Source organism: Gossypium arboreum, chromosome 1, assembly GCF_025698485.1.
Source record: "Gossypium arboreum isolate Shixiya-1 chromosome 1, ASM2569848v2, whole genome shotgun sequence".
NCBI lineage: Eukaryota > Viridiplantae > Streptophyta > Magnoliopsida > Malvales > Malvaceae > Gossypium > Gossypium arboreum.
In genome coordinates, this window is record NC_069070.1 from 114,708,065 (window position 1) to 114,718,033 (window position 9,969).

Here is a 9,969-nt window from a genome sequence, read left to right on the forward strand (position 1 = left end):
ATTTTCGAGCTAACTCCCGTTGACTATGTCTTATCATTTCTTAGCCGAGATTTCCGGTACCATATTGACTATTAAAGCTTAAAGCTTCAAATCTTCAATTTTCCCTTTTCTCCCCTTCTTTCTTTCTTTTTCTCCCCTGCTCTCTGTTTCGTTTCATTCTGTTTCTATTTCCTTTCATTTGCTTCTTTAGTTTATATATATAATATAATATAATATAATATAATTAAAACATAAAGTATCTTTATTATATAATAACATAATAATATAATAATATACTAAACATAAAAAAAATCTTAGATTTTCTTCACGATAAACCGCCTCAATTTATACTTTTTGTATAATTTCCTTTTAGTCCTTTTTATTTTCTTTTAGTCTATAATTTAATTTTCACACTTTATTCAATTTGGTCCTTTTATTTTTGTACACTTCGTTCTTTGTTCATTATAGTAAAATTATATTTGTCTATGGTTTTTTTTTTATCTTTTTTGGAGAGATTTTTTCATGTTAAATTTGCGCGTTTAATTTCTCAATTTCTTCTACTATTTTTTACTTGTTCATTGCTTAATCGAGTCAATCTCCAACAATACTTATATTGAGTTGAATAATAAAAAACTTAATACTCTTTAACCAAAGTATCAAGTTAGAGTGCTATGGATAGGAAAAACATCATTAGAAAATTTTTTATCCTCATTTAAGAATTTGATCTAACTTGACTCAGTTTAATTAGAATTCAATATGACTCTTATACATCACAAAAATCAAGATTATTTTTTTTTTTTGGGTAATGGATTACCTCTTCAACCAAATTCGGTCAACAAAGACTAAGTTAAAAGATTGAATGAAACTTCAATATCATACATGAAAGTGGTTGAATTAAACAACTGACAATATTATATTGGGGTGCATTTTCAAACTTTTTTTTCCCCAATTGTCATTTGACTAACCCATTAATTAATTGATTTTCTTGGTAAATATATAGAAGTTTGAATATGAAAACTTCATATATTTAATAAATACAAAATTAATATAATAAATACACCATGATTATTCATTTTATGATAATTTATATTATTCTCTCAGTTGGTCTATCCCAATAAGTTCATCAAATTTTTGATTTTAGTGATCAGTTTTTATTTTAAATTTCTTAATTATTGACAAAAGGTTAAAAATATGTTTAAAGAAGTTAAAATGTTGTATTTCAACATTTTTTATAAATTTTATTTAATCAAAATATTTAAAATAATATAGCTACAAGCTTTAAAATCAAAATAAAATGGTCTCAATTAAGTAAATACAATTGGTAAAAGAAAATACAAAACTACACAAATTCCGTATCTAATTACAATAAGGTGGAATTTTAGTAGAATTTTTTTTTTAAATAATTCACTCTTTTTCCTTTTTTTTTTTTAGTTTTTCAAAATATCTATTGGAGCGAGCCCAGAACTTAATTTTTCGTATTCGGTAGGCCCATTAAAAGGTAAATATTGACTACAAATTTTACAACTATTCTATATCCAGAATAAGAATTAAACCTTTGACCACTAATTAAAATATAAAGAAAATTTTACTCTTTTCTTAATATCTCATTCATTATATATTATATATAAATATTTTTTATGAGGATGATGATAACCCATTATTATCATTGTTGAGAGTAATTTAAAGAAAGCAAAACAATGTAGGGTCATGTAGCTTTGACTTACAACCATGTAATGTTTGTAATGGACAAATTCTATTTTTATCACAATTTCTTTTCTTTTTCCTTTTTCATCTAAGAAAGTAAAGGACATAAAAGTCAAGGTATTTAATTAAAATGTTTTATTTTATTGATTTTAAAATCCCACCAAAACACTCACCCACCAAGAAGAGTTCTTCCCTTTTGTTCTCTTCAACACCTATTTAGAACCCTACATTTTTAATTATCAAACCCCTAATTTAAAACTTCAAATTGGAAATTTACCTTTTAATTCCATTTGTCCTTGTCAATGTTAACATATTCTTTTAACAACAACACAATTATAGTAACTTATATAGTTTTTTTTCACATTCAATAATAAAAATTATATTTTACCCCTACAAATAATAAAAATGATTTAATCTTTTAAAATTTATAAATATATAAATTATTAAAATGGTGAAATTATATTTTTACTCTTGTATAAATATACAATTTTTTTTGACATCACCCTTGTGATTGGTACTACTTTGATACTAATTGCATCAGTTAGTACATATTATTTCAATAATAAACTAATCAAATAATTTAATTCTCATTCTAATTAAAAATTCAGTATATTTTAACCTACTTTGATCAATATCAATGTACGAGTGCTTATAAATTGATACACATTTTTATATTTTTAATATTTTTTATCTTAATCATTCTTATTTTTTATAATTATATTAAAAATAAGATATGATCATTAAATTAAATTATTTAACCTCAAAATATAGTTAATGTATATTAAGAAACTAGAAATTAGATTATAAACCTAAATACGAAAAATATTTTAAAAAGAATACCTTCACTGAAAAACTTAAGTTTAATTAAATAATAACATAATTTTGGCGAAAAGAAGGTGGCAGTAAAGTGAAATGGAATTTAAGTGGCCGGTTTCTTAGCTCAAAGTTGAAGCTAAAAAAATAAATAAAATAAAAGGGTTTTACTTTGAGTGTGACGGTGTTAAGACAAAGAAAGAGACCACGTTTGGCGGTCCCAACAACGTGTCCTAACCAAAATTTAATTCAAAAGTAGGATTCTCATTAACTAATTAATTAATTAATTAGTTAGTACTATTCCAACATAAGAAAAAACCACTCATTTCTCAACTTTTTTTCTTTCTTTAGAAAGCAGATTTTAGTCAAGCCGGCCAAGCCCCAAATTTTTTTTAATATAATATATATCTATTTCTAAGTTTCCAATGCTTAATCTACAATTTTTTTATTATAATTAATCAATGAAATTATCATTAGCAGCCTTATTCAATCAACGTAGTCAATACAATTAGTTTCGTGGGAATTTAGGAACCATAAAAATTCATTAATTTTATTATATGTTTATGATGGCGATTTGTGACTTGACTTTGAAATTGGGTATTATTAATTATTGCTAGTTTCTAGGAAGTTTCTTTGTTGAGTTGTGATTTGTTAGTGTAATTATCTTTGGTTTTGTCTCTCAAATTATGGATTATTACAACTTGGTTTTTGGAGTGATGTTGTAGTTTTTGTACCTTCAAGATAATATCAAACCAAACAACATTACTTCAACCCCCTCCATGGTAAACATTTTACTTTTGAAAATAAAAGTAAATTAATTTAATATTATTTGAGAATATGAGATTTTAAGATGGTTGGAATATTGAAAATCAAAACAATGTAATTTTATTTTACGATGTGAGATTACAGATCGTAATTTAAGATAATATGAACTAAATTCCTCCAAAATTTTAGAATCTGACTCTCCCACCTTATCATTTATTATATCCAATTTTGTTAGATATTATCTAATATGCGTTGAAATCAAATTAATTAGGGATTGGATCAAAGACTTTCAATACAATCCAAATTTCCTTCTTTAGAATATCAGATTACGAGTAAGTAATGAATATTGAGGAGACATTAGCTATTATGAAGATAATCCAATAGGTTTATACGTGGCTATTTTATGTGGGGATGTGATTGTAATTTATTGTAACTTAACAAACCATATTTTTTGTATACATGACTAGTATAAGTTAGAAAAAGTATTGATAAGTAAACTAAAGTGAGTCACTTAGCTTTTACATCCAAGTTTCCGAGGGGAAAGTCTTAGAGAGAGTGAACTTGTTTCGAGTATATGAGTGATTGTAACTTGATGAGTAAGTGAAACTTAAATCACAATTTATACTTATTGAAGCATAATCAATTTGACTCTCTAAGCAAGATCTTGTAAACATTGAACGTTTCTGAACTACATAAACAAAGCTTTAGTGTCCATTTCTATTTTACTATATATCTTAACTTATATTACAGAGCATAAATCAACGAACTCTCGGATTATTTTAATAGTTTTTGACTTGAAAACATTGGTTGGTTGTGGTTTTAATGGAGGATAGTACTATACTACTATTGAAAGCAAATTAATGAAACTGCTTTATTTCCTTTTGGTTGCATAACTGGAATATGTTAGGCACTCCACAATCTAAGACTATAATGATTTTGGTTTTGAAAAGAAAAAGAATTCGATCCCTTTTCACCAACAAGCACTGCTGTGTTTTGTAATGGAACTTTGGTCCCCTACCCTTCATTTCCCCTCTCCACAACACACACACATATATATTTTATGTTTCCCATTATAATCAGAATTTGATTCTTTCTTTACATTTTTCTAGTTTAACTATATCTTTATATATTGAACATCAAGTTTTTCTTTTTAACAATCTCATCATTGTAAATTTTAATAATATTTCTTCTCTAACCTATAAATAGGAAGATAGTGTGTTTCAGTGTACTCAAATCCATATTCTTTTGTATTGATAACAATACCTATACCAATTGAACTAAAACTCAATCTATTTAACCATCAAAATTTTAAACCAATAACCCCGTTTATTTACTCACTAGCAAGAAAAATTTTACTACACAAAATATAAAAAAAAAAAAATCATTTTTTGATTTTAATAATTCAACCAAGAACCTTATGCTAATATTATAGATGCAACAATTTGAAAACTGGATCCCATCGAATTCGAACCGAACAGATTCATTAAATAAAAACATTAGTATTTGGATTATGACATAAGAAAATTGTTCGTTTATATTTCAAAAGACAAGTGGGTAAAAGTCATGAAATTATGTCACACACTTGGTTACATGTCCCTTCTCTTGTTTCCCTTTCCTAAAATTATATTAGAGATATTTTTATTATATTGTAGGTGAAATTTATAAATTGTTATTATATTGTGAGATTGGTTTAAATATTAGTTAATTTTTTTTCAAACCATTCATCGTAATATGGTCCAGTTTAATTTCATATATCATAGTTTTTAATTTACATTTCATAAACTGTTAAAATACTTTGATTTTTGGTTAATTTTCGGTTTCTTGATTTTTCTTACTCAACTTTAATATTTTGTTTTGATTGATATTTATCATTTTACTTTCAATTAAAGATAAATTTATTATTATTTTACTTTTGTTTGTTAGAGCGAATCATTATTCAATTTTAAATTTAAATAATTTGAAGAAAATTACTATTAAAAATTTAATATTTTATTTTAAGTAATAATTAAAATAATAAATTAATGAATATAAAACTAACAACTACTAAAAAATAGTTTCACTATGTAAAATTTAAGTTAATTTATTAATTTTAATAATTTATAAATTAACTTGTTAAATATTAAAATAAAACATTTTAGGTAATAATTTTCTTGTTAATTTTTTTCAAATCATTAAAATCAATATTAAGTGATAAATTAAATAAAAATAAAAATAATAGAAAAATTCAATAAATTTAAAGTTTATTTACAAAATTTAATTACAAAATATAAAATAAAATTGTGTGATGAATTTAGCCATATTTTCGAAGTATGATAGAAAATATCAATTAAAATAAATATAGTGATATTTTAATATTTAATAGTAGTATGATGAGAAATTTATATTTTTACTTAGTTATATTTCATCAATATGATATAAGAAAAGTTATTAAAATGTAGTAGTAAAATTTATATGATACAAATTATAAATATAATAATTCAAATAAACATGTAATATCTTAAATTTGATTATAATAAAAAAATAATAGTTTAGAATCTTATTTGATATATTTTTTAACGTGGTACTTGTATTATTTTTGTTTAATATTATACCTGTATTTGTTAAAAATATATATTTTGGTACTAAAGTAATAAAGATTAATTATTTAGTGTTTAATTGATTTTAGGGTCGATTTGATGAAAGCTAATTGCTAGTATTATTATGTTTGAATTTTTCATGATTTTGTTAATTGTGAATTTGTTTAATTTTGCATGTAATTTTGTACAATATAGTTTGATGAAAGTGATTTAATTTGAGTTATAAGGTTGATTTGATGAAAAATAACAGTGATTAGCTTTTGAATTAAATACTAAAAATTAATATTGTTATTTTTGAGTACCAAATTAAATAATTTGTTTCAAATGCAAGTACTAAATTAAATAAAAAGTACATAAATTACATTAAAAAAATGACAAACTCAAGCATTTAAGAAAAATAAATCAAATATAATATAAATATATGTTTTAGAGTATTAAGATAATTAAAGGAATCAATCCCCTTCCCTCCCTCACTGTACAAATTCTTTCTTTCTTATTTTCTGACGTTGATTTTTTTAACTCAAAACCCTTTTTGACATTCTTCGGTATACACTTTTTCGAAAGAAATTAAAGAGATTCGGGCTCCATTTTTTGTAATAAATATGCACTAAAATAAAATGTTTTTAACATTTAATATTATTGAGGGGAGGTTACTTGTCAAGTTCTTTTATCAAATGGAATTCATCAACTTGGTATTTTCTTTAAGTTGAATTGAAGTTTTGTCTCTTAATTCTATGAAGATTCAGAATGCTTGAGATGGACAAATTCATTAGAGAGGAAGTTCTTTGTTAAATCCATATACTACCACCTACGGGAACGTAAGCATTCACGTTTAATAGGGTTTGAATCCATGCCACTTAAATGGCAATAAAAAGGCCTGTATACTATTATTTGAACTCACTCTATTGAACCCGTTGTCTCAATCATTTGAACTTTTCGCAGAGTCAAGAATTTAAGGGACCAAATCTCAGCTTGACTGATAGACAACACTGATTCATTGAGGAGTTTGACAACTCTGAATAATCGACATACCAAAAACTTTTTAAAAGAGTCAATCTCTCCTTAACAAATATCAAACATCAATTTGTTTTTTACCCTAAGAACTAATACTTTAAATGGAAAACATAGAAAAATTACGATAAAAAGAATGAAGAAAGGAAAAAAATAGAAGGAGAAATAGAAGAGAATGAAAAAAAATGGAATGATAAAAAAACATAAAAGAAAAAAAATTAAATTATTCAAAACAAAATATATAGGGATTGATTGTGTAAATTAACCTAAAATTTTTGTTTGAAATGATAATTTAACGTGCAACGTCAGCTTACCGTTAACGACAATTAATGGCTTAATGACTAAAATGCTACAACACAATAATGAAAGTGATTAAAATATAACCTAATGTAAACAAAAATGACTATTTTTGTAATTTACTCAATTATCTATTTTTATGTGAACTTATTTTAATTTAAATCTTTATGAATCTTTATAAAAATATTTTAATTTGGGTTGGATATTTTAATTTAGTTTGGATTATATTCTTAAATATTAATTCAATTACGTTATATACTGCTTAATTTTTAAATATAATTGATTTATATTGATTTTCGTGACTTTAATAATTAATAATAATAAAATAAAGGAAAGTTCACAACATCTCCAATCCCATCAACACACACAGAGTTTAAGTAGTCAGGGCTCTGAAGTCAATAATGCCCAATGCCACAATTATATTCCTATTTATTTATATCTCAAGCATATCTATTTATTTTTATTTTTATTTTTTTATCTATATTTTTTTCAAATCTTTCAAACAGTTTGGCATAGGGTGGGCCAAAAGAAATTCCATATTCAACCAATACCCTTATCTTATAAATAATCCCAACCCCAAAATCCATTTTTTTAAATTTATTTCCTTCTTTATTAAAGTAAAAATATGGTTTTAATAATAATTTATATATTTTTAAAAATAATTAATAAGAAGTTCAATAGCCAGAGAAACCAGTAAATGAAAAAAAAAACTAAAATAAGAGAAAAGAGAGAGAGAGAAAAAAAGAAAAGAGTAAAACTATAACCAGTTGTTCGCTGGAAATGGGATTGCCATAACACAAGAAAACAAATAACATATAATAAGCAACCTTCGGTCTGGTCTTCAACAGCAATCAATCCTTGTTTTTCACTTCTCTTTTTCTGTTCTTCTCCAACCAAACAATTTTTTTTTTCTCTTACAGGGTGAAGGGGGGGTGTTAGAGATCACCAATCACCACACCCATCAATGGAGAATTCATCAAGGTTAGTACAAGACAACAAGAACTTGAACTTCCCATCATCCTCATCTTCATCATCTCCTTTAAACTCCCCACACAGCAATGGAACCAACCCCAACAACAGCAATGGGGGTGTCCAAATTCCCACCCCACCTTTAACTCCAATCCCCATCTCCAGATCTGAGACCAACCCTTACCCAACAACCTTTGTCCAAGCTGACACAACTACTTTCAAACAGGTTGTCCAAATGCTCACTGGTTCATCCGAAACTGCTAAACAAGCCTCCTCTAAGCCTCCAACACAACATCATCATCATCATCATCATCAACAAGATCCAGCACTCCCATCAAAATCATCTTTTCCTATACCTCCCATGAAAACCAACTCCCCCAAGAAGCAAAATTTCAAGCTTTATGAGAGAAGAAACAGTAACCTGAAGAACAACCTCATGATCAACACTTTCCTTCCTTCTAACAACGGTGGAGGTGGTGGTGGTGGTGGTGCTTTTTATTCGCCGAGGAATGCAGAGATCTTGTCTCCAAGCTTGCTTGACTTCCCAAAGCTAGCACTTAGCCCGGTTACACCATTAAATGAAGACCCTTTCAACAAGTCTTCACCTTCTTTAGGGAATTCATCTGAGGAAGAGAAAGCTATAGCTGAGAAAGGCTTTTACTTGCATCCATCACCTATGTCAACACCTAGAGATACTGAGCCTCAGCTTTTACCACTCTTTCCTGTTACTTCTCCAAGAGTTTCAGGCTCTTCTTAAACATATGTTAGTTTGAGAGTGATTTGTCAACTGGGTTTTGGCTGAAATTTGAGTGATAAAAAAAAAAGGAAGTTAAGAGGATCTTTCTTCAATTGTATGATTTGATCTCCCTTTGATTATGGTAAAGCTCTTCTTTTTACCTTCTTTCTTCATTTTACTTGGATTATGGCTAACTAGATTATTCCCATATGAAAAAGATTACCACTAATCCTTTGTTTTGTTCTGTTTTGTGGTTGTTGTGACATTGTGTTGGCCAAGAAAGCAAGTCCTTTAATGTAACCTTTGCAGCTCTTTTCTGCTAAAAGGGTATAAGAAATGGAACTCATAAGTTCCTTTAAACCATGACCTCACTAAGATAATTTACAGACACTACAGTTGTTGTAAGAATACTGTTTATTTGCTTTCTTTGATGATTTGATTTCTATTTAGCAAAAGATCAAAAAGATGAAGATATTTCTTTGTTTTTCAGAAAAAAAAGTGAGGGAGGTGTGACTTGCAGAATGAAGACTTTTTGGCTGGTTTTAATAATGGACCATCATAGTTTTACAAGGATGTCTGTTTTTTGAGTCCAATTCACTGGAAAAAAAATAATTTTTGGGTACATTTTGTTCTTAAGATAAAATTGGAAAAAAAGTTGGAAACTTTAGTAATTGTTTTGTACTATGTAAAGAGTACTACACTATTGTCTTTGTAAACTCTATTCATTTACATTAGCCAAAAAACTTTGCAGTTGTTAATCAATAGTATGACAGACAACCTTTTCTATCATTTAAAATGGCCCACCATAACAATGAAAAAAAGATCAAACAAGATGTGACAATATTGGATCCTCTAATCTTTTAACTTTTCTACACCAAAATATTAAGTAGAAGGCAAGTAAATGATATATATGTATATTTTATTTTGAAAATATAGCAAAAGCAATCCCAACCCTTTTTCTTGGTCTTGTTTCTAACTAAAAACCCTTTTTTTTAATTGCTTTTTTCTTAACTACCACAACCAGTTTTGGTATGGTTTGATCTGTTTCAGCAGTAGTAAAGTGTAGTTAAGTTTGATGTTTATAGGTTTATAAAGACGAAGGCAAGGTTTGTAAGAAAA

At 26.5% G+C, this 9,969-nt stretch overlaps 1 protein-coding gene across 3 annotated transcripts; it reads left to right on the plus strand.

The window, feature by feature from the left end:
* Positions 1-7,765: 7,765 nt before the first annotated feature.
* LOC108480879 (VQ motif-containing protein 19-like) lies at positions 7,766-9,612 on the plus strand. 3 transcript variants are annotated; one of them, XR_008285747.1, is made up of 2 exons: positions 7,766-8,992; positions 9,130-9,612. XR_008285747.1 is itself a non-coding variant. In XM_017784005.2 (2 exons), exon 2 carries the CDS (start codon positions 8,110-8,112, stop codon positions 8,869-8,871), a length of 762 nt encoding a protein of 253 aa, XP_017639494.2. In that variant the 5' UTR covers positions 7,796-7,977; positions 8,066-8,109; the 3' UTR covers positions 8,872-9,010. The 3 variants fall into 3 exon arrangements, 1 of the variants encoding a protein (XP_017639494.2); XR_008285748.1 differs by having other exon boundaries at positions 9,341-9,612; XM_017784005.2 differs by lacking the exon at positions 9,130-9,612 and having other exon boundaries at positions 7,796-7,977; positions 8,066-9,010.
* The last annotated feature ends 357 nt before the right edge of the window (positions 9,613-9,969 follow it).